The 24173-nt window shown below is 38.1% G+C and overlaps 1 protein-coding gene across 7 annotated transcripts in view; it reads right to left on the bottom strand.

Moving 5' to 3' along the window:
* The window catches only part of SMARCA2 (SWI/SNF related, matrix associated, actin dependent regulator of chromatin, subfamily a, member 2), a 212742-nt gene that overhangs the window by 68540 nt on the left and 120029 nt on the right, over window positions 1-24173 (bottom strand). For all 7 annotated transcript variants that reach the window (XM_036739114.1, XM_036739118.1, XM_036739116.1 and 4 more), the window contains 3 exons: window positions 19337-19500; window positions 15516-15743; window positions 4729-4806 (listed from right to left, as the gene is read on the bottom strand). In XM_036739114.1, the coding sequence (XP_036595009.1) occupies window positions 4729-4806; window positions 15516-15743; window positions 19337-19500 (470 nt within the window). The remainder of the gene's footprint in view (window positions 1-4728; window positions 4807-15515; window positions 15744-19336; window positions 19501-24173) is intronic.

The following is a 24173-nucleotide window of genomic DNA, read 5'->3' as shown; positions in this document are numbered from 1 at the left end:
GGATCCGAGTCACGGTCCGGGGTTGGCGGTTCTTGGGGGAGAAGGAGCACTGGCATGGCAGAGATTGCTGTGTAGAAATAGCTCTGAAAACAACAGTACAGGCCCTAAAGCTTGGGACAAAGTGCTCTATACTCTACAAGCAGTAATACCCCAATGAAAAACTCAAGGGTCAAGTAGTTGGCTGGGAACACGGGCAGGGAGTGAAGACAGATTCAGATTCAGATTCAGACTTTGGAATCTTTCTTTGGTGACAAAGAAGACCAAAACATACAGCCAGAAGAAGTCAACATGGTCAAAGAGCCTACATCAAAAGCCTCCAAGAAAAACATGAACTGGTCTCAGGCCATGGAAGAGTGCAAAAAGGATTTGGAAAAGCAAGTTAGAGAAGGAGAGGAAAAATTGGGAAGAGAAATGAGAGTGATGCAGGAAAACCATGAAAAACAAGTCAATGACTTGCTAAAGGAGACCCAAAAAAATACTGAAGAAAATAACACCTTAAAAAATAGACTAACTCAAATGGCAAAAGATCTCCAAAAAGCCAATGAGGAGAGGAATGCCTTGAAAGGCATAATTAGCCAAATGGAAAAGGAGGTCCAAAAGACCACTGAAGAAAATATTACCTTAAAAATTAGAATGGAGCAAGTGGAAGCTAGTGACTTTACGAGAAATCAAGATATTATAAAACAGAACCAAAGGAATGAAAAAATGTAAGACAATGTCAAATATCTCATTGGAAAAACCACTGACCTGGAAAATAGATCTAGGAGAGATAATTTTAAAATTATTGGACTACCTGAAAGCCATGATCAAAAAAAGAGCCTAGATATCACCTTTCAAGAAATTATCAAGGAAAACTGCCCTGGTATTCTAGAACCAGAGGGTAAAATAGAAATTGAAAGAATCCACTGATCCCTTCCTGAAAAAGATCCCCAAAAGAAAACTCCTAGGAACATTGTTGCCAAATTCAAGAGCTCCCAGATCAAGGAGAAAATACTGCAAGCAGCCAGAAAGAAACAATTTGAGTATTGTGGAAACACAATCAGGATAACACAAGATCTAGCAGCTTCGACATTAAGGGATTGAAGGACTTGGAATATGATATTCCGGAGGTCAATAGAGCTAGGATTAAAACCAAGAATCACCTACGCAGCAAAACTGAGTATAATGCTCCAAGGCAAAATATAGATTTTAAATAAAATAGAGGACTTTCAAGCTTTCTCAGTGAAAAGACCAGAGCTGAATGGAAAATTTGACTTTCAAACACAAGAATCAAGAGAAACACGAAAAGGTAAACAAGAAAGAGAAATCATAAGGGACTTACTAAAGTTGAACTGTTTTGTTTACATTCCTACATGGAAAGATGATGTAGATAATTCATGAGACCTCAGTATTAGGGTAGCTGAAGGGAATATACATATACATACATACATACATACATACATACATACATATATGTATTCACACAGAGAGGGCACAGGGTGAGTTGAATATGAAGGGATGATATGTAAACAAAGAAAATCAAATTAAGGGAGGAGAAAGGAATATATTGAGAGAGGGAGAAAGGGAGAGATAGAATGGGGTAAATTATCTCGCATAAAAGTGGCATCCCACAGGAAAGAAGGAGGAAGGAGATAAAAAAGTGGGGATGATAGAAGGGAGGGCAGATGGGGGAGGAGGTAATCAAAAGCAAACACTTTTGAAAAGGCACAGGGTCAAGGGAGAAAATTGGATAAAGGGGGATAGGATAGGAAGGAACAAAATATAGTTAGTGTTTCGCAACATGAGTATTGTGGAAGGGTTTTGCATAATGATACACATGTGGCCTATGTTGAATTGCTTGCCTTCTTAGGGAGGGTGGGCAGAGAGGGAAGAGGGTAGAGAATTTGGAACTCAAAATTTTAAAAGCAGATGTTCAAAAAAGTTTTTGCATGCAACTAGGAAATAAGATATACAGGCAATGGGGCATAGAAATCTATCTTGCCCTACAAGAAAGTAAGGGAAAAGGGGATGGGGGGAGTGGGGTGACGCAAAGGGAGCACTGACTGTGGAACAGTGCAATCAGAATATATACCATCTTTGAGTGGGAGGGTGTAGAAATGGGGAGAAAATTTGTAATTCAAACCCTTGTGAAAATCAATGCTGAAAACTAAAAATATTAAATAAATAAACAAATTAGAGAAGACCCTTTAAAGTGGCAATGTGCTGTACTGGATCAAATGCTTTTTTATAGCCAGTAAAACCATTAGGATGTTTGAGTTCTCTGAGCCTTTCAGATAATTGTAGGTATGGGTCTCCTGTAAAATATACCTTATAAGAGACAAAAAAAAAAACTCCATTTACCATCATTAAGGATGCTTTAAAAATGTAGATAAGCCTATTCTCAAGAAGACTTTGTAGAGATAGCAAAGTAGGAATATAGTAGGTCATTGATTATTAATATTTGTTTAAATACCCCTTTAAGTGGTAATAATTTTTTTCCCCAAAGCATGTGTCTTCTCATCTTTCAGATTTCTTGATAATTGATCCTCCGATGCCCTCAATACTGTGTTGCTGTTAGCACCGACCTCCTCTGTTTATGCTTGGTCTGGTCACCCTGCCTTTCTTATCTTTGTTTTCTGTAGTGACATTTCTACTTCCTTATGCTGCATGTTGAAGACTGTGATGTTAGAATTTTAATGCCTTGCTCCTACTGTCAAAGACAGAACTGGAAAGAAGAAGCAGCATTTGATGTCTGACACAGTTTTGTGGGGATTTTGGCCTCTTGTGGAGAATGAGGCCCAGCTTACTAAAACCATGGTGATAGTCTGTGTTAATAAGTGGTTCTTGCTTCCATTTCCTCTTTTGTAGGGTCAACAGTTTGTTTCAAAGAATAATTGTAGCTCTCAATTATATATCATATCTTCTTATGTCTGTTCATCTGGCTTTGGTATCAACTTTGGTTTCTGCTTTCACAATTGACTGCCTGACTGTAAAAGGACAACTACTGTGGAAAAAACTCTCCCATCTGTAACCTGTCATTTCCTGATTGTTATGATAAAAATAAATTTCATTTTTTATATTGTTGGGTATTTACATCTTTAAGAACCTTTCGACTTTCTTCCTGACCTAAGTCTTCACTACATATAATAACAATAGCTGGCATTTATAGAAAGTCTTAAGGTTTGCAAAGAGCTTTATGTATTTTATTTCCCTTGATCCTATATAACGCTGAGTCTTCTGCATGGTCTTCATACCTTGGGCCTCTCCTTTCTTACTTTTAAACAATGTCATCCAACATATTTTTCACCATTCTCCCCTATGTCCAGTGACTTGACATCACTAAGTATTAAAGTGTGAGCTGACTGTATTTGGAAGGTCTTATAAAGTGAGTCATAAGAATTTATCTACTTCATGATCTGGAAAAGATAGTGGTGGAAAAACAACAGTGTGCATGCTATATTTTTGTTTGTAACATGGGTTACTATGGCCTAAGGATTCATGACAAAATTGTCTGGCTACTGGTAATGAGTCTCTTGATACCTAACCCTTGCACCACAACTGCAATCTGTGGCTGGGATGACAAGACCATTCCAGCATGAGAGTTCTACTGGCACAGCCTTAAAGCACCTAAGGGCACCTCCTTACCACAGTGACCCACTATGGTGATACCTGATACTCCATAGACCAAATTCAGTACAGTCACTTTTTTACTATTAAACTAAAAAACTTTGCAAAAATAAAAAAAAGGAAGTTAACCTCTAAGATAACAAAGTAGTTATCCATTCTGCAGCCTCTTGGCAAGAATTGTATCTCCTTTATTTAATGTTGAATATGGGCCAGGTCAATGTTAATTAAATAATAAAAACAATGTTAGCCTCTAGGGAATAGACTTCAATATCCACACTGCACATGACAAAAAACTACTTGTCATTCACCAGCCTGTATGATGGCTTTGCAGTGATTCCCTTGTGTGTTTGATCATCTGGCAGTGCATGCTGAACTAGTCAAATTTGACATCATCAACTGCCATTTGGTAAAATATGGGTCAGCCATCATTCTTACACTTCCCCATTTCATTGCAAAGCAACTGAGGTGGGTGGGGGTATTGTAAAGAAGGACTTTAAAGGACTTTTACATAACTTTTAAACTTTGGCACTGTTCCAAAGAGCTAGGTTTATAGGTCAATAAATTACTGCATGGGAAAACCCAAGATCTTTTTTTTTAATACTTCATTATCAACTAATAACCATCAAAAGAATTTACAACATTATGAGATATTCTCTAGTGGTTCTTACACTCTGATTGTGGATGACTCCTAGAGGCCAAATGTGTCAATGAAGAGTTGTTGGGGATAATGGGAAAATAAGCTCATAACTAAAATATGAAGTTTGTTTATGGAAAAGTCTTCCGAAAAAAAAGAGAGTGATCGAAAGGCAAATGACTTAAAAAGAAAAATCACAGAAGATCCAAGCAACAATTTGGAGTTGATTAATTTGTACTAACTAAATTATTCTAAGTTTTGATCACTGAATGAAAGCTGCAATGCACTAACTACATTTTAAGATTAACAGCGCTCTCATAGCAAAATTTCTTTTCCCAAGCAGGAATATTTGTTTTGCTCTAGTAAGCGGACTACTAGAGAACGAAATACAATCAAGTTAACCTAGCTCTAAACTAAACCTTTCTTTTTTTTATAGGTAGGACGTAGGAATCAGTAATTTTACATTTTAATTATTTTTGCAACATTACCATAAAAAGATCAAATTCCTCTTCTCGTCGGGCAATCATTTGATTTAGAGTTTCATCATCAGGGACTTCATCTTCTTCCTGGGCAGAGGAACAGAGAAATTCATCATCTGAGGGGTTGGTTTACCAAGCAATCTCTGGTTAGTCAAAGTAACATAAACAACCATAAGTCTCTATATTACAGAGTCATAATTCTGAAATAGAAAAAGAGAGCTAAGCAGCCATTTGAATCTCTCTCTCTATAAATATATATACATATATGTTATTATCTTATATCACGTTTCATTAATATTGATATTTATTATAATTCACTTCTAGTTTAAATGAAACAGCTTCTGATCTGGTCATTTTTCTTCAAATCCTTATAAAAATGGAAATATGTGAATCAAGTTGTGAATAGAGATTTAACTACTTGTTAGCTAAGAATCAAGTACTTATGCCAAATAGTACAGATTAGAATATATAAATTAATGTTTCAAATTCAGCACTAACAATAAAGACTAGAACTTCAGATCTGGTAGCTTAAAGGTGATCCCATAAAAGGATCAAAGAAGGTAACGGATGTTTCATAACTTTTCAAGCCCTGGACAAAGGAAAGGTAGTACTTCTGATACCTTAAACAGAACAATTGCTTAAACATCTAAGGAAGGAAGGAAAGAAGGAAGGAAAGAAGGAAGGAAGGAAGGAAGGAAGGAAGGAAGGAAGGAAGGAAGGAAGGAAGGAAGGAAGGAAGGAAGGAAGGAAGGAAGGAAGGAAGGAAGAAGGAAGGAAGGAAGGAAGGAAGGAAGAAGGAAGGAAGGAAGGAAGGAAGGAAGGGAAGAAGGGAAGGAAGGAAGGAAGGAAGGAAGGAAGGAAGGAAGGAAGGAAGGAAGGAAGGAAACAAGGAAGAAAAAACCCATAAGACACCTAAATGAAGTACAGAAAAACAATGAGGGCAAAACCCAGAATTTCAGGCATTGGCACAACCTAGATTCTCGTCCCAATACCCTACTGAAACTGCTCTCTCAATTGTCACCAATAACACAATCATCAAATTCTGTAACCTTTTTTTTCTCCTCATCCTCTCAGGCCTATGAGAAGCTTGTGGCACTAAACAACAGCTTCTCATATTAGTTCCTTCACTCTTCTCTTGACTGGGGACACTACACTCAGGTTTTTTTTCCTACTTCTGTAACTGATCCTTCTCTATGTCTCCCATTAGCTCCATGCACCCTTCATGAGCCCTTAAGGTATAAGTTACCCAAGGTCAGAGCCTTGGTTCTCTTTTCTTCCATCTATATTTTTGCCCTTGGCAATCCAATGGATATACAATGCTTTTTAATATAAACACATGCACAGTGCCTATATAGCCTAGCATGACTACATACACATAATTTCCATAGTATTTATGTGTGTATACATGCACATAGACATGCATATGTGTAGCATGTAATATGTACACAGATGTGTACCATATTTTATATATATATATATATATATATATATATATATATATATATATATATATATATATTTACATGTATATGTGTATATCAGTATGTGTGTGCACCAACAATTATATTGTGTTTACTCTGTGCCAGGCACTGTGCTAAGCATCTTCCAATTATCATCTCATTTGGTCCTCACAACAACTCTGGGAAGTAGGTGCTTTCATCACCCTCATTTTACAGACAAGGAAACTGAGGCAAAAAAGTTAATAAACTTTCCCAGGGTGACACAGCTATAAGTATCTGAGGCCATACGGGAACTCAATCTTCCTGACTCCAGGGCCAACATTCTACCTACTGTATGCCACCTATTGCCATATACGTACACAAATACACACATGTATATACAAATACATACGTATATACACGTATGTACATGCACACAAGAGAGTAATTAAACAAATTGCTTTGTGAGATACTGGGAGAAAAACTGTTACAGAGGAGATTGGGGAAAGCTTCCTGGAAGGTGTGGGACTGACTTAGGTTTTAAAGACTGGGTAGTGATTCAACAGGCAGGGTAGAGAGAAGGTTATGTTTGTCCTTCCTTTTCCAAGAGGACCATGACATCAGGGAGATGATGACATGACTTGCAGTTGACTTCTATTTGAGGGAGGGAGGGCTGTGCAAGGTGACCAGTCTCACCTCCTTCTCCAGAGCCATCTGGATGCAGGGGCCTGAGGATGACCTGAGGGGGTTGCAGTGGGAAACCTTGGCCCTTTTAAGCTAAGGCCCATTCAGATTCTCACTTTGTGAGGTTACACCCATTCAATGAATAGGCCTCTTTAAGAAGCGACTCAAAAGATGGCCCCTTTAATGAAAAAAAAATCAAACTGGGAGGGTAATATTCAGGCCTATAGAACGGGGATGAGCTGGAGCCCATAGGCAGGGAAGCAAAGGTCACAGCAGGAGGACTAGTTTGAAGAACATGAACAGAGAAGGATGTTACAACAATGGCAGGTGGCATTGAGGGCCTGGAGGAAGGTTGCATGAGATTTTATTTATAGATAGGTTGGGTTTTTTGTTTGTTTGTTTTTGGTGAGGCACTTGGAGTTAAGTGATTTGCCCAGGGTCACACAGCTAGTAAGTGTCAAGTTTCAGGAGCTGATTGGAACTCAGGTGCTCTATCTACTGCACCACCTAACTTCCCCCACATGAGTGTGTGTGTGTGTGTGTGTGTGTGTGTTTGTTTGTTTTGTTTTGGTGGCAAGTGACTTGCCCAGGGTCACTCACACAGCTAGTAAGTATCTGAGGCCACATTTAAACTCAGATCCTTCTGAGTGAGCACTTATGTGCATATATATATATATATATATATATATATATATATATATACACACACATACACACACACATATATACATATATATATACACACACATATATACACTTATATATATAATATATTACGTATATATACTTATGTACTTATATGCATATATTATATATATGTATATATGTGTGTACATATGTATGTATGTATGTATGTATGTATGTATATGAAAGAGAGATGGTCAGACAGACATCTGTTTGGTTTTTTATCGCCAAACCAGAATTTAAGGTCTGGGGACAGGAAGAGTACCTTATGTTAATTTTATATATACAGCATAAATGAAAAGCAAATAAATACAAAGCAATTTAAAAAAACTAGATTGGGTGGGAGCAAATAAAGTTGAGAGGAATCATGCAAAAGTTGGTGCTTGGGCTCTGTGGCAGGGATTCTATGAGGAGGAAGTGAAGAAGAAATTCATTCCAGGGATGAGGAACAGCCAGCCAGTTCAAGGCCTAGAAGATGTGGATTAGAGGGTTGTGTATGAGGAGCAGAGAGGAGGGCAGCTTGGCTGGATCACAGAGGAGGGAGGGCGAATGTTCCCCAACAATACTAGAGAGAAATCAGGGGCCAGGTCAGGATGGATGGGCTCTAAAAGCAGTGTCATCCTTCTGCACACATATGTGTATAAAGGTGTGTGTATGTACACAAACACATATGCAGACGTGCATATGTACAAATTAATGACTGAAGCCTGAGTTATCTTTGACACTTTTCTTTTCCTCCTCTCTCATATCCCATCGATTAGTAAACCCCAGTCCTGAATCTACTAAAAACACTACGTCTCATTTCAAACAATGAACAAAGTTAAATTCTGTTCATAAAAATAGGGAGGGAATTAAAAAGTGAAACTTCAAATACGTCCCAGCATTACGATGCTCATTAGAACCACCAAAGAGTCAATTTCAGTGTATCTGTGTATTAAGAAATATAGAGAAAACAACGTTATGTCAACTCACCAGTCACCTAAAGAATATGAGACAATTTGTTTAAAAAGGATATCATTTTAATGGATTATGCAACACATGGTTAAACCATACTCCCCGAAGGCCTAGAAACAAATGAATCAAGCCACTACCTCCTGGGAAATGAATTTTTGGGTTTATTGTCATATTGGCTGCAATTCAATTAGTTTAAATACGAAACTGCATACAAAAAAGCCATATTGAATGGGAACGGAATGTAACTTCTCTATACAACATTGCTGCTTATGCGTGACTTACTCTGGTTAAGGCTCTAGCAAATAGGAAGATATCCTTCCCTGCCTTATCACTAGTCAGATCCGGCCAATCTAAGTGAAAGTTACCAGCTACACAGCATTAGGCTGGAATATCCCCATCATGCACATTAAAAGAAAAAAAACATTCTTGTAAAATGAATATCTGAATGTGGGGAGGGAAACAGAAGAAGCACTGATTAGGCACCTTCTGTATGATGCCAGGCACTGTGCTAAGCACTGCTTAAATTTCTGCATGGAAACTCAGAGTGTGTAATGTCATCTACTCCATGTGGTGAGAGGCAGATGGTAAAATGGAGTGACAATCTGACAAAAGATTAGGAGATGATGGATTTGAATCCTGACTCTGCCCCTTATTAACTTGGGCAAGTCCCATCACCCATCTGGGTCTGAGACCAGGGCCTGGAGGACTCAACCCTTTCAGCTCTGAAGGCACCACTCAGGGCCAAGAATGCTCTGAATAATGGCGGACTCAGCTCTGCTTCACTTCACACTCTGACCGTCTTCTGACATGGCGCTATGCGCATCTTCAGAGAAATAAAGCAGTTCGTTGCTGATATATGAAAGCTCAGTCTTAAGCACTCGTTAGCTCACATTTCTACAAGGCCTTCAAGTTAATTCAATAAGTATTTATTAAGCGCCTCCCACATACAGCTCCATCGTCTGTCATGTTTGGGTCGCTGTGAAGGAGGTGCTCTGTAAACCTCCTAGACTTATCTAAAGGCAGAGGCAGCACAGCCTAGTGGGCAGAGAACTGGCCAAGGAGACAGGAACACCCAGGCTGAAGTCCCAGCTCTGATCCCTGGGCACATCACTGATCCTTGTTAACCCCAGCAGCTTCCCTCTGGTGGCCTCCAATTATCACATAGATATCTTATTTGTATGCAATTGCTTGCTCATTGTTTCCTGTGACTGTGAGCTCCTGGAGAGCAGGGGCTGTCTCTTACCTTTCTTTGCATCTCCAGCACTTGGCACAGTGACCAGCTGACTTAACTTCCCAGTGTTCTGGGCAAGTCTCTAAGTTGCAAAGAAGGTGCCAGCTTGAGCATAAAGTGAGGAGGTCTGTGCCGCATGAGGCGCTGCTTTTGCCATGAAATCACAGCTCCAGTCCCTATCCCTGTGTTATTATTCTTGCATCGCGTTCTGTCATATCCGACTCTTTGTGACCCCATTTGAAGTTTTCTTGGCAAAGATACTAGAGTAATTTGCCACTTCTTCTCCAGATCATTTTACAAGTGAGGAAAAGGAAGTTTAAGTGACTTGCCCAGGGTCACACAGCTAGTAAGTATATGAGGTCGGATTTGAACTCAGGAAGATGAATCTTCCTGATTCCAAGCCCAACACGCTATCCACTGTGCCTCCTAGCTGCCCTGTCCTTAGTCTTATCTAAATGTAAGTTATTATATTCTACAACACGACTCCATTGCTCCTTTTTAACTGCACAACTAAACTAGATGATCAAACTTTCAAAGAAAATCTCCTGATAATGGGATCACTAACACTAGAACAAAACTTCTACTTTTTGAACGCTAAAGTTGTTTCCACATTGTTTTTATAAAAATGAACGATGCCTACGCATCTCTGTGATGAAAGTGTGCTCCCACTTTAAGGAAAATTGGGAGCTGAAAATGCAGAGCTTACAATCTAATCTATTAGCTTAGAGGTTAAGGGTCATGCGTCTTATGAAAGAGTTCTAACTTCAGGACTCACATGACTTAGAGCTGGAAAGGGGCGTTAGAGATAGTCTTATCCAACTGCCTTCTTTTATCAAGGTATAAAGTGGGGGCCCCTGGAGGGAAGTGAATTGCTCAACATCTCATTGGTCTTAAGCAGAAAATGTGACATATGAACCCAAGTTCTCTGACTCCATGCTCAGTGCTCTTCCTGCTATTACAAGCACTTTTAAAATATGATTTAATTTAAAAATTTTAATTTTATGTAACACCACCATATACGCCTACTATTTAAAATGAAATAAATATATTCACAATACAGGATCCTAGACAAAGCCCCTTCCCAAATGCAGGGAATTCAAAACCTCAGTGCAGTTTTGAACTTTAATGGCTTAAAACTACACCGAGACCTTTGGGAAAATAAGAGCTACGTACTGTGTAATGAGGAACACAAGCTCAGAGCACGCACAGTCGGTGTTGCCTTACACTAAGCCACAAGGAGATTTGGGGAATCTGCTTCTGAAAATGCGCGAAGGTGCATAAATGTGTGAAGGTGCTATATCTTCCACTTCAGAGCATAAACAAGTATTGAAGAGATGTGGGTCCATCTCTTATCTATGCATCTATACTACTACACCTAAATCTCTTATCTACACCTGTCTCTCTCTCTCTCTCTCTTCTCCATATATATATATATATATATATATATATATATATATATATATATATATATATGTATGTATATATATGTATATGTATATGTATATGTATGTATATATATACATATATACACACACACACACACATATACTCTCTCTGTATATACATACATACACATATACGTACATACATAGACATATGTACATATACATACGTATCTACAGAAAAAAAATATAAGTAGTCCAAATTTTTTTAATATGGTATATTCATGATTTTGGTAAATATGTAATTTCATGTGGTATATTATGATTTAAGTTCTAGCATGGAATAGAATGTCATGCTCCCCCACACAATGCTTTGCCCACAGCTCGTGTTGAAGCGAGGTCTCACATTTGGCTACTGTAGTGAGGGCGATACGTTTCCTCTCTTCCTACTCTCCAGTTAGATGATCACATACCCACTTGGGGCAGCATTTCCCGGTTCCCATTTTGGAGGTCACTGAACTAAACAGATACTGGAACAACCTCTGCCAAAAAGTAGCACAATGATTAACTTATTGACTTGCCTTAATGATAATTTTATCCTTCATAAGGTAAAGAAATCCACAAGGGAAAATTCTATTTTGAATCAGATCCTCATCAACAAAAAGAATCCGGCAGGGGGCGGCTAGGTGGCGCAGTGAGTAGAGCACCGGCCCTGGAGTCAGGAGGACCTGAGTTCAAATCCGGCCTCAGACACTCGATACACTTACTAGCTGCGTGACCTTGGGCAAGTCACTTAACTCCAATTGCCCTGCCTTTCCCTGTCCAAAAACAAAAAAAATAAATAGTAAGATAGGTAAAAGCAATGGCTATCTTGACATTTATAATGGAGAAAGAGAGAGAAATTATGACATGCATCTTAGATGTTAGGAGAACAAATTTCAAAAGGCTCTGAAGATGGGTTGGGTGCTAGGAACTAAAACCTGACAATCAGCCCAGGAGAGAAGGGGAGTTCTCAAGAATAAAGTTTTGAAGGTACCAAGGGACATATGGCTCACTTAGATGTTAAAGACATATGAGGAAGATGTAATCAAGGTGAGCCAATGTAGTGCTCTCTGTGGTCAGCTATGTGGCAGAGTAGGTAGAGAGATGACATGGTTGTGTCAGAATAGTCACATGACCTGATGCTGATAAAGAAAGCTAAAGAAAAAGGATTTTTTAAAAACATACTAGGGAAGATAGGAAGAGCAAATCATGGAAAGAAGGCAAAGCTGCTCAACTCATCTTTGTTTGATAATAGCCAGCATTTATGTAGCATTTTAAGATTTTCAGAGCACATAACAAATATTTTATTTTATCTTCCCTGTGTCCAAGGCAGGATTTGAACTTAGGTCTTCCTGACTCTAGGCCCAGTGCTCTATGCACTGCACCACATTGGCTGTCTCATTTTTCTTTCAGGCCATGAAGAGTGGTTCAGACTGGAAAGGACTGAACAAAAATGGCCAATTAGGAAGTGATGCTCAAGATAAGTATGGATGAGAAAGCACTTAACTGCCACTGATGAGCTCAGGTCACCTGGCTCAGACCCACTACATCCTGGGAGATATAGATGCTGACTTAATGTCAATGTCTCCTGAAAAACTGCAGAGAACTAAGGAGATGTCATGGAACTGGAGAAACATAGATCTTGTTTAGAATTTCAAAATGGGAAAGAACATATAGTTTGTAAATCATAGACCAATGAAAATGTCTAATATTCCAGAAAAACAAATGTAGAATGTACTATTAAAGAAATGATTGTGAACATCTAGAAAGGAGGCAGTTATCATAAACCTAATGCTTGGCAACTTCCTTTTATTTGCCGGGTTCCTAAACACAAAGATTCTTCAGATCTTTCATCTAGATTTTAGGAAGTCACTTGACAAAGTCTCTCATACTATTTTTGTAGTCAAGATGGAGATTGCTGAGCTACAGGATGGTGCAATTAGGTGGGTTCGGATCTGGTTGAATGCCAGACTAGAAGAGTTCTAGTGGAGGGTAATGTAGAAAGTTGTGCTCAATTTTGAGCATTTTTCTCAGCAATCTGGAAAAAGGCATAGAGCCCAAGTTTCTCAGATTTCCAAAAGATACGATGCTGGGAGGGACAGTTGATTCACTTGGTGACAAGACTCATTGACCCTTCCTCTCCCACCAGCTGCTCTGCTTGGTTTCCACTCCATGAATGTCATCATGGAGGTTGCTTCAGCTTCGATACCCAACACCTCCTCAGTACTCTCAATTGCCTTCCCCTCAAAAAAAAAGAGTGTTGGAGGGTAGAACAAAAAGCCCTCCCTTTATAGAGGGCTCAGAATTTTCCAGCTGCCCCATCATTTCCCATTTCCCATGCCATGAATGACACAACTCTGTGGACCAGGTACCCTATGGCACTTCCCTTTTGGCTTCTTCTTGGGTATTATCTTTCCTTATTAAATTATAAACTCCTCAAGTACAAGGGCTGTTTTTCTTTCCTCTTTTCTTTTTAAATTTATATCCCCAGCACATAGCACAGTGCCTGATTCACACACAGCAGGTGCTTAGTAAATGTTTATTGACTACTGATTATTAACAGTCAGGACTCAAAGTGACCTTACGAGCCCTAACATTTTGCCTAATATAGTAAGATTTAATTTAATGGGAATAAATCTTATATTTGGGCTCAAAAAGCAAGTTCACAGGTAATAGAGTTAGAGAGTGAGTCATCAAAAAAAAATATTGGGGTTTTAGTTGAATGGAAGATCAATGTGAGTCAACAGTGTGGTAGGACAGTGTGGGAGGTAGCTTAAGTTTTGATATGAGAGACAAGTAGTCCAGCTCAGAATGGCACTGTACTGTATCCTGGTCAGATCACATGCAGAGTACTGTTTTTGTTCAGTTTCAGGAGCCTCATTTAGGAAAAACCTAATAACCTGAAAAGTGTTCAGAACAGGTCCACCAGGATGGTGAAAGGCCTTGAGTACCTGCCCTATGGGGCTCAGCTGAAGGAGCTAAAGATGGTTAGCTTGAGGAAGATAATGAAAGGTTGTTGTTGTTCAGTTGTTTCAGACTCTCCATGACCCCACTTGGAGATTTCTTGGCAGAGCTACTGGAGTAGTGTGCCATTTCCCTCTCCAGCTCATTTTATAGATGAGGAAACTGAGGCAGATAGGGTTAAGTGACTTGCCCAGGGTCACCCAGTTATTAAATGTCTAAGGCTGGATTTGAACTCAGAAAGTTGAATCTTCCTGACTCCGGGCCCTGGACTGTATCCACTGCGCCACCTAGCTGCCCCTAATGATGTGTCTTCGTGTAATCAAAGGGCTGCCATGTATAAGAGGAACTAAATTTCTACTACATAAACTGCCCAAATGTTGATAGAAGGGGACAAAATGCTACCTAGAGGTCGAATGGGCATCCTTGGAAGGTAGCAGGTTCTCATTCGTTAGGCAAAGAAGCTGACTACTTTTTAGATTTCTGTAGAGCAGATGCTTGTCCAGGTTTGGATTAGCCCAGACAGCTTCTGTGATCCCTTTCAACTGATTCTGTTAATGCAATGAATTACTTGGCCTTTGAATTTAGAGTACATCTTACAGGTTAGCTCTTGTAGAATAATGAAAATTGAAGTTTTGGGCATTATTTACTTAGTATAGATGAATCTAAAGATTGTAAAACACTGCATTTTTTATTCACCTGCTGATGTCCTTTTAGGCTCAAACACTCAGTTCCTGTCATTATTTTTACTTAACATTGATCAAAACAGAGGATCCTTTTATTAATATCCTTCTATTGGATCAGACATCTGCTGGGAAAGGAACACTGGATTTGTTCTTTCTTTTCAAGGAAGTGAAACATGTTTGATGGAATATGCTCATTCAAAGGAGTACGCAAAAGATTTGTGTAGTGCCAGGATGGAATCCTATTTTGATAGAAGGTACACAGTTTCTTTTATATACTATCTGAGTTTACAGGAGATATGGCACCTGGATGACCAGGGTAGAAAAAGGCCTTCAAACTCTCCTCTCTTCCCAGGGAGAAGAACCTGACAGACTTTTGTCTTTTTAAACATCATTTTTTTTTAAGTGATCTACCTTGCAGTTTTCCATCTGGCCTCCAGGAGGCAGCACTCCAAGTGAGAGATCTATAAAATGTGTTGTACTATTCCATCAGGCTGAGTTAGGTAAAATTTAAACTACAGGTTAATCAGCCAAATCCAGAAATTGTAGCAAATTTTAATAAACAAGCTGGATGATTTTCCAGTTTTTGCATTTGGAACACAAAGCCGCAACTACCTCAATCTAGCTTAATTAACATCAACTCTAGAATTTATTTTAAAGATAAAGAGGCTATTTTGTATAAAGACAAAAGGTCACTGCTTAATTTCATAAAGAATAACCTGTGTAGGGTCAGTACCTCATTTTCTTCTTCATGCTCCAATATAGCCTGCAGAAAAGCCCTTCTCTCATGACTTGAAGATTTCTGATCGAACATGCCCGCTTGGATAACTTTCTGATCCACATTTAATTTGTATTTTGCCGCTGCAAGAATCTTTTCCTCCACGCTGTTTACAGTGCAGAGTCTAAGCACTCGGACTTCATTTTGCTGGCCAATCCGGTGAGCTCGATCTTGGGCCTGCAAATCCTGTTCAAGAGAACAATACGCCATGTTATATCCATCTCTCTGGTTCCTCAACAAAGGAGCTGATATTTAAAGGAAAAGTATGGTAATATGTGGCCCGCTGACTTTTTAAGATGTGTCCAAAATACCTGGTGGTCACTGGCATGTGAAAAAAAAAGATACAATAATGTCTTTGACACAGACAGTCACTGGTTGAAGAAGATTAGATCTGAGGAAATTTAGGCTTAAGTTAAACAAGGCCGTATTTAAATGGATGCAGGGTTTAGAAAGCGTGTCTCTAAAGATGGGCACTTTGACCAGTCTTTATCGCCAAGAGTTCCTAGCAGTTTGTAAATTCACAGCTAGAAGGGCCCTTGCAGATAATTTAGTCCAAGCACCTCATTTTACAGTTGTGGAAAGTGAGGCACAAATGTCAATTGACTTGCTAAGGTCACATAGGGCAAAAGTAACAGCTATGAACTAAACACAGGTACTGACCTCAGATCTCTCAATAGTACCATGCTGCCACATGCTGCTAAGGGCAATTTTTGGTTTTGAACTTATGACTTCATATTATGCATTAAGATGTGTGAATGGGAAAGACATATGCCTTAAAAAATCCTGATATCAAGTATTTCCTGATAGCTAGCTCTCCCAGCTGCTATCCTAGAATAGATGTACTTATGCTTCTATTACTTATATTTCTATCTTCATAGAAATGGGAAGAGGAGGAATATATTTGGAAACGAAGATGATGTAAAAACAAAAGATATCAAAAAATTTTAAAGAATTGGGGGGGAAAGTGTACACTTAAAGAAAGGTGTCAGTGGGAAACCCCTTCATTAACTGAGGTATTACTGAATTGAGCAATCGGTTATGTTATAGTCATAATTATAAAATTCCAATTAGATGAGAATCATTTTGTGCAACAACTGTGGCAAGAGGAAGTCCATTCGGATATGTTGAGAGGGCCCTACCACAACTGTGGCAAAGGAAAAATGTAAAACTGGGTGTTTAGAGTGCTTTCAAAACCAGGCCTCCTTCTAGAATTTTGGGGAATACTTTATTAGGTCTTACTATTGAATAACAAATTCTTCTGCATTTTGCCAAAGAATACAAAAAGCCTGCTGATGCTATTTCTGATTTAGGGACTTTAATTAAGTGACTAATTAGGCAAAAATGTTTTCTTAAGATTATTTGAAAATGTGAATATAAATATGACGGTACTCAAGCATGAGCACAGTTGGTACACAATCAACTTTTAATTATTTTACTAAAGGGTACATTGCAAAATTGAAATCCAGAAAAAAGTCCTTCACTTTCAGCAAATACTTCAGTCTTCTCCTTCATTATCAATTCTTTAACAGGACTCCTAACAAACAGCCAATATAGTTAATTTCAGGGTCTCCTCCACTCTTACTATCCACTAGACTAGGATGCTAATAAATTTGGAAAGGGTTAAAATGCAGGCAGCAAAAGAAGAGAGCAGCAAAGGCGGGTGTGAGTAATCCACAAACTGGCTAATTAGCCTTGAATAACTAAGACTTGGCTGCAATTGCTTTTTAGTCTTTGTGAAAGAACTAAGACTATTTACTCTCTCATGAAACATTTGCCAAGTGCACATTTTATGACCAGCATTTATTTACTCTGCAAAATAAGACAAAAGAAGAGGGAGTTGGCTTAACATTACAATATGTGGAACTTACACTAGACTTAAGGAAGATGGTCCTGACAGAGAAAAGTTTTTAAACATTATTATATTTGAGAATCTGGCAATTGAACGGTCATACCTGTCTGAATTGGTTTGGGTGTGACATTGCTTCCAGGTAGTAGGACAGAGTAGAGGCTGACCTTTGAAGGTCCCCTTTAGATCAAGCATCCTGTGAAATGTATGCCTTTCATATATTTTTTAAAAAGGTTAAATTAATATACTTGAAATATCTCCAGTTTTTAAAATAATATACATAAGTTGATTTTGTCAACCGCAGCAAAGCTGGAAACAGGACTGTGAGGGGATTAAGAAGGATGTTGGAAACCTTCCTGTGCATGAATCTGCTGCTAGTAAGGCTTCCCTAGTCAATTTTTCTTAGGGGCTTAATTTGCTAATATTCCTCAAGAAAACAATGAGAACAACCCTGGTCATCTTTCATAAATCAGCTTTAATTTTTATTAGCTATGATAACAGATACCTCTTGAATTTAAAGGTAAAGTACCATTCATCAGCACCACTATGTTAATTAAGCTCTGAAAAAGAATTTTAAAAATTGTTTAAAGCAAAGGTTAGGTAAATATGATTACTAGTGATTCAGTTGGATACTAAAGAATTTAGGTGACCCTAAAGAATTTAGGAGACCCTGTGGTCTCAGCTGACCACATCTACTCAGAGCGAATGAGCTACACCAAAGAGATAGGTAAAACTCATCTCCCAGTTAATGGATGAAACCACAGAGAACCATTTAAATTATAACATTTGGGCCCAGTAATGTTGACACACGTACTGCCTATACATTATTTTCATTAGCCTGAAGCTAACATGCAGTAAACAGTCAATGTTTAGAGTTTCTATTTCATCACTGATTTTTCTTTCACCTTTGGATCTTGCTCACAAAAACCCCATTCACGGAATTTTAATAGCACTACAGAGTAATATACAAATTCTCTGATACTCTTTTCCATGGTAAAACAGTGTTTTGAGTAGTTGATTTTAGTTGGCTTCAAAAACCTGATCTAGCATACCAGACTGGTTAGATAGAGATGTTTACTAAAAAAGGTAAAATCTAGGGAACTCTATTCATCCATCCACAGGACCACAAGAAAGTAAAGCAAGAAAGCAACTGGGCCAGTACTTAGGAAACTGCCTGGAACACAGCAGGCCCTTAATGAATGCTTATTGACTAACTGACCATCCGAATTAAAAGGGTAGCAATTAAGAAGCTGTAATTTTGAGTGGTGAGGTGAGCTCAAGTAATAGCAAAGTGACCTAAATATAAAATGGTAGCAAGCCCAAAAACATTTTAAAAATTCAGACAATACTGTAAACTTTTTGAGAAGTTCTTTACTGTATGCTAAAGAATCTTTAGTTGTGTAAGACTATCTGATTCTACATATTTTAGAATCGGCAAATATAATTTAATAAATCAAAACTGCAGTGCAGTTATTCTATTAAAAAGTACCCTGCCCCACCCACCCCCAAAATAAAGGGCATAACCATAATCCTGCTTGGATAAATATAACATGTGACCAAATTTAAATATGGTATATTAAAAAATGGAATTGTAAAAAAAAAAAAAAACCTTGCCTTTGTCAATTTGTCCAAAATCACAGAGCAGAGTTTTAAAAACCAAAGCATGCTTTTGGCCAAGAAGATACCAAGAAACGGATGTTAAGGCTAAGAAGAAACTGTGCTTATGTATCTCTGACGTGGTTCTCCAAAGACTATCCATGCCACTATTAACCACTGCTCCAAGGCTTCACCTAGCGAAGATGATCTATCTGTGGGCTCTTTGCTACTTTTCTTCCTGCCTTGTCCCATGCAGACACTACCTATGAAAGATCTTTTCTCTAGTCGGCTTTCATCAAGGATGCTAAAGCATTGAAATAAGTCAAGACATGCCCACCTGGTGAGGATTCCAATCACTGTCAAAGATGACAACAGTATCAGCTGCCTGAAGGTTCAGGCCCAGGCCTCCTGCTCTGGTACTCAATAAGAAAATGAAAAATTGTGAACCAGGCTCATTGAACTTCTTCAGCAAGGCAGCACGATCTTCCGATTTTGTGGTACCTGATGGAGAATGGAAGAAGAGAAGAGGAAGAGGAATTTTCCAATTGAGTGAAGTTTAAAAAATAGTGCAAAGTTTAAAAATAAAACAAAACAAACCATACCTATGCCTCTTTATCAGAAATGCTCTGACTTCAACGACAGAATCTCAAAGTTAGAAGGGCAATTAGAATCCATCGAGTCCAATCTATGCCTGAACAAGAATGTCCCCTATGACATGCAACACAAGAATCATTTCTTTGTACCCCCAGAAAGTAGTTTTTGTTCTGATGGCCTTTTATTAAGTTTAATGATAGCTAAATAAGTGCTAATTTGTATAATTGTACAATTATTATTATTTTATTGATGGGTCTGGATAAATTATGGAAATAATATATAAGCTACTGCAAAAAATCTTTTATAAAACATCTTTCACCATTTATCACCTCTTAGAAAGTCAGCAACACTGACTCAAACACCTCTGAATGTTGAAAATATACTCCATTTATTTCAAGCATTGTTTAAGACAACAAATACCACCAAAGAATTTAGATAACTCCTTGGAATTTATGAAAATGATTTGAGCTGTAGCACAATCAACCAATAAATACTTCATTAAGTGTCTACTATATGTCAGACACTATATTAATCTCTCATTTTTAAATACACACATGCACATGCGTGCACGCACGCACACACACACACACATTTTTAGAGACAATGACATCTGTTTCTGGAAGCAGGAATTAAAAACTACGCATCTATGTGGGTGAAAGGTCAAAAGTTCACCTGGCCAATATTAGAATAAAACCTTGAACAAATGATAAATTATGGTATGGGCAAAGTACATATGGCTAAAATGAAACCAGCTAGATTTTTCTACCAAAGCTGCCAATAGGTTCTCAATGTAACATAAGGATTGAAAAATAAAGAGGAATTCTTCTGCCTAGTGCCAATCAGCAAAAGCAAAAAATTTAATCACATTTTATGACAGACATAACCAGAACAAAACTTTAATTGTAAAACCTAGAAAAATTTTATTTCATCCCTTATAACACAGAACCACAGCATCTTATTACAAGGCTCAGGTTAGGTACCCTTGACAAATGCAAAGAATCCTAATTTGGAATCTTTGTTGATAATTAACTGTTCTGTATCATTTTCGAAGAAGATGCCATTTACCATGTAAGGATGTCATCCATACCTAATTGCTTGTAATAGGTGGCAAGGCTTTAACATGCTTAGTAAAAGCAGCTTGCTTTTCATGTTCTTGTACTTTTTGATATAGAACCTACATATCCAGTTACAAAGAGACATTTGACGTGGCCAAAAAGACAGTAGCCACATTTGCGAAGGATGTTAGAAAGTGTATAGGAGTGAGCCATGTACAGGATACCCCAAAAGTCTCAGTGCAGTTTTAAGTTTGGGACACCAAAAATCTAACAGTTTGAAACTATATTGAGACTTTTGGAACATCCAATACTTGTTTCCATGGGAATAAATATTAAACTGGTTTTTCATTGTTGTCTGAAAACTCACTCATTTTTGCAAGAGAAGACCATAATAGGAATAAATATTTAACTTTAGTTTTTTAAAATTTCTTTTTGCTTAGGTGAGAATATGAAACTTCAGAAAGTTCCTGAATAAGTCCCCGGGAAGCTTTTTTTGTGCTAAAAAAGCATTTTAATTTTAGATGCTTTTGCATTATCTACTAAATATAGCCACTTAAAATTCTACACTAGACAAACAAGTGTACCTTCCCAGAGACACGGACTAGAAATGCTCAATTAATCAAATGAAATGAAGCTTGGCAGATTATAATATTTCTCAAACATGATCCCCTTTCTTTGGTTTCCCTAATTTAGTTTACCAAAGGGTAAAACTTTTGGCCAGGTATTAAGAAAGAAATGGCAGTAGGATAGGGAAATCGTAGATCCTAGAGGAAATGTGCATAGTCCTGGGAAACTGCTCAACTGGACTGGGACTCCAGGGGGAAAAATCCCTCCAGCTGCCTCTAAGACATTAAAACCTTTGTTTCCAGTAAAGCAAGAAAACAGGTTTCTCTCCTTCTGGAAGAGTTCATTCCCAGGGCCCCCTTTTTCAGAGTGAAGGGATCCAAAAACAACTTGTTAGTGACATTGTGGGGTAAAGAATTGGGTGCGTAAAGTGTTTGTGAAGGGGAAAAGATGAAGTGTTATGAATTACTGGGTACCATAACACTTCACAGAATATGAAAAGCTATCAGATTTAATGAAAGAATTTCCTTATAATGCAGAGTCCCTAGGAAGAAAGTAACTGTTAGCTTTTAAGGAAAAGATGCAAGTCAAAGCTGGAAAATATGAAAGATATTAAAGAAAAATACTCAAAGAATGATATTAGGTTTTAATTGAACTTTATGATGTGCCCTTAAAATTAACATATTGGCCTTTTTTGATCACACATTTCCTCGATGCTATTCTTATTTCATTTAACATATGCCAATGGAAATGTGATTTACTAACTAAAAAAAAGAATAAAAATTAATATATTAAAGTTAGCATACAGGGTGTCCCTAAAGTCTGGGCACATAGGCAAAAATGCATATTCTTGAAATATTTGGAAAGTTAACAGACCTTAGCCCCCTTCACCTCTTTTTCTGGGGTATGCTAAAGGAGAAGGTGTACTCAATGAAAATCACAGATGCAACACACTGGATTGAATGCATAAAGAGTGAATGTGCTAACATTGACAATGTGGACTTACTGCATCAAGTTCACACGAATCTTGCAAAGTGCATCAACCTTTGCATCACAAATGATGGAAATCATATTGAAGATGTTGTTTGTTAATATTCCAATTGAAAATTTCATTCATTTCATTTCTTGAAAATATGCACTTTTGCCTATGTATCCAGACTTTAGGAATGCCCTGCAGTATTCACAATTATTCATTCATTCAATAAATACTAATTAAGTACCAACTATGTGCCAGGCACTGTGCATCTAGTATTTTTATAATAGCTGACATTTCTATAACACTAAAGTTTACAAAGCACTTTATATACATTATCTTATTTAATCCTCATAACAAAAACTCAGTGAAATAAATACTACAGGTTTCAATATCATCATTTTGTAAATGAGGAAACTAATGTTTCTGAAAGGTTAAATGATTTCCCCAGAGTCACACTGCTACTAAGCTTCTAAAGCCAGATTTAATACAGGTGTCACCTGACATCAGATCCAGGATTCTTTCCTGTGTGTACATAGATCCTAAACACAGATGATGCAGGGAAAAGAACCATTATCAAATTCTATGTAGGGAAAAACTGAAGAACTCTATTAAGCAACTAAATCCTTTAAATTAGCCACTCAACAATCTGATAGTAAAAATAAAGACTTCAGTTTTTTTAGGGGAGATGTGAAATAGGTAGGAGATCCCTGGTTTTACTTATTTATTTTTTATCATTGGTTCTGTCAATAAAGCAGATGGATAGAGCAGAAATATGCCCTAAGATAAGAGATCTCAAGTTTGATCTTGTTCAATTTTCCTAATTTTCCTTTCCCATTCCTAATTTTCCTAGCCCAGTGGCTAGGATACTGGGCAGTCACACGACTTCTCGGGATTCTACACTGCAATGCAGAGGCTAGTTTACAGCAGGAGTTCACTCTTTGAGAGTTTCTGATACCAACGAAATCACAGTCCATGCCTGCCCCCAAATTGTCAACCAATTTTATTCTTTAATGTAAAAACTGTAATTTGCTGCATTATATTCTGGCATTAAATCTAAACCCTGACTAACCCTCACAACATAAAATTGTTTACCATTATTACATCAGTCCCTAGGTTCATATAACATCCCACTGTGAAATTTTGAAAATTTTTATTTCCTTGATCTTTGTTATAGCTATTTCCAAAGTCATTTAACAATTTAGGGAATATCTCTTCAAATCCTCCTTATGATTTCAATAACCAAGAGTTTTCATTTTACTTTTTGAGTTTGATATATTTTTATGTTGGCGGCATAACACTGGAAGCAAGACATCCATCTTCTTAGGGCCACATACGCTTGTCCCATTTTAAAATATAAATCATTTTGCATCTAGAAAAAAATTGCGTGTTCTTGTGGGGAAAATGTGTTCTGAGTGCCAAACAACAAGCTTACAATATTAGCTGCACAAGTCCGTGAAAGACAATGTAACCCAAAATGGACTTGCCATATGGTGTTGTATTAGCACTACAGGCCCTGTGTAGACAACTTGTGTCATTATGCTATGTTGGGAGGATGCACTCATGGCCCTGAGGAATACCTTTCTCCCCACAAGATCACAATCTCCTCCTCTGAGCTTCCCTATGTGCTGGGCAGTGGGAGATGGGGCTCCCCTCAGGTCACTGCTATTTGCTCCTTGTGGCCCACAGCAAAGGCTCTGCAGAGTACAGTCTGTGGAGCCGGAGAAACAGGGCAGGACAAAAGGTCCAGGATAGGGAGATGAGGTGGCCAACTCCAAAGCCAGTGGTTATGCTCTTTGGGTGAGCAGGCTCCCCAATGTCCCTTTTAGTTGTCTTTGACAGAACCAGGGACTGTGGTTCACCTGCTTCTCTTACACTGGCACTTCTACAACTTCCTGTTGAGGTTTCTCTTTTCCCTGGCTACCTGGAGAACAGAAGAGTCTCATGACATCTTCCAACTCCTAAAGAAGCATGCTATGCTGATGGGA

The sequence above is a fragment of the Trichosurus vulpecula genome, chromosome 9 (genome assembly GCF_011100635.1).
Source record: "Trichosurus vulpecula isolate mTriVul1 chromosome 9, mTriVul1.pri, whole genome shotgun sequence".
NCBI lineage: Eukaryota > Metazoa > Chordata > Mammalia > Diprotodontia > Phalangeridae > Trichosurus > Trichosurus vulpecula.
This window is presented reverse-complemented; position numbering and strand designations above follow the sequence as displayed.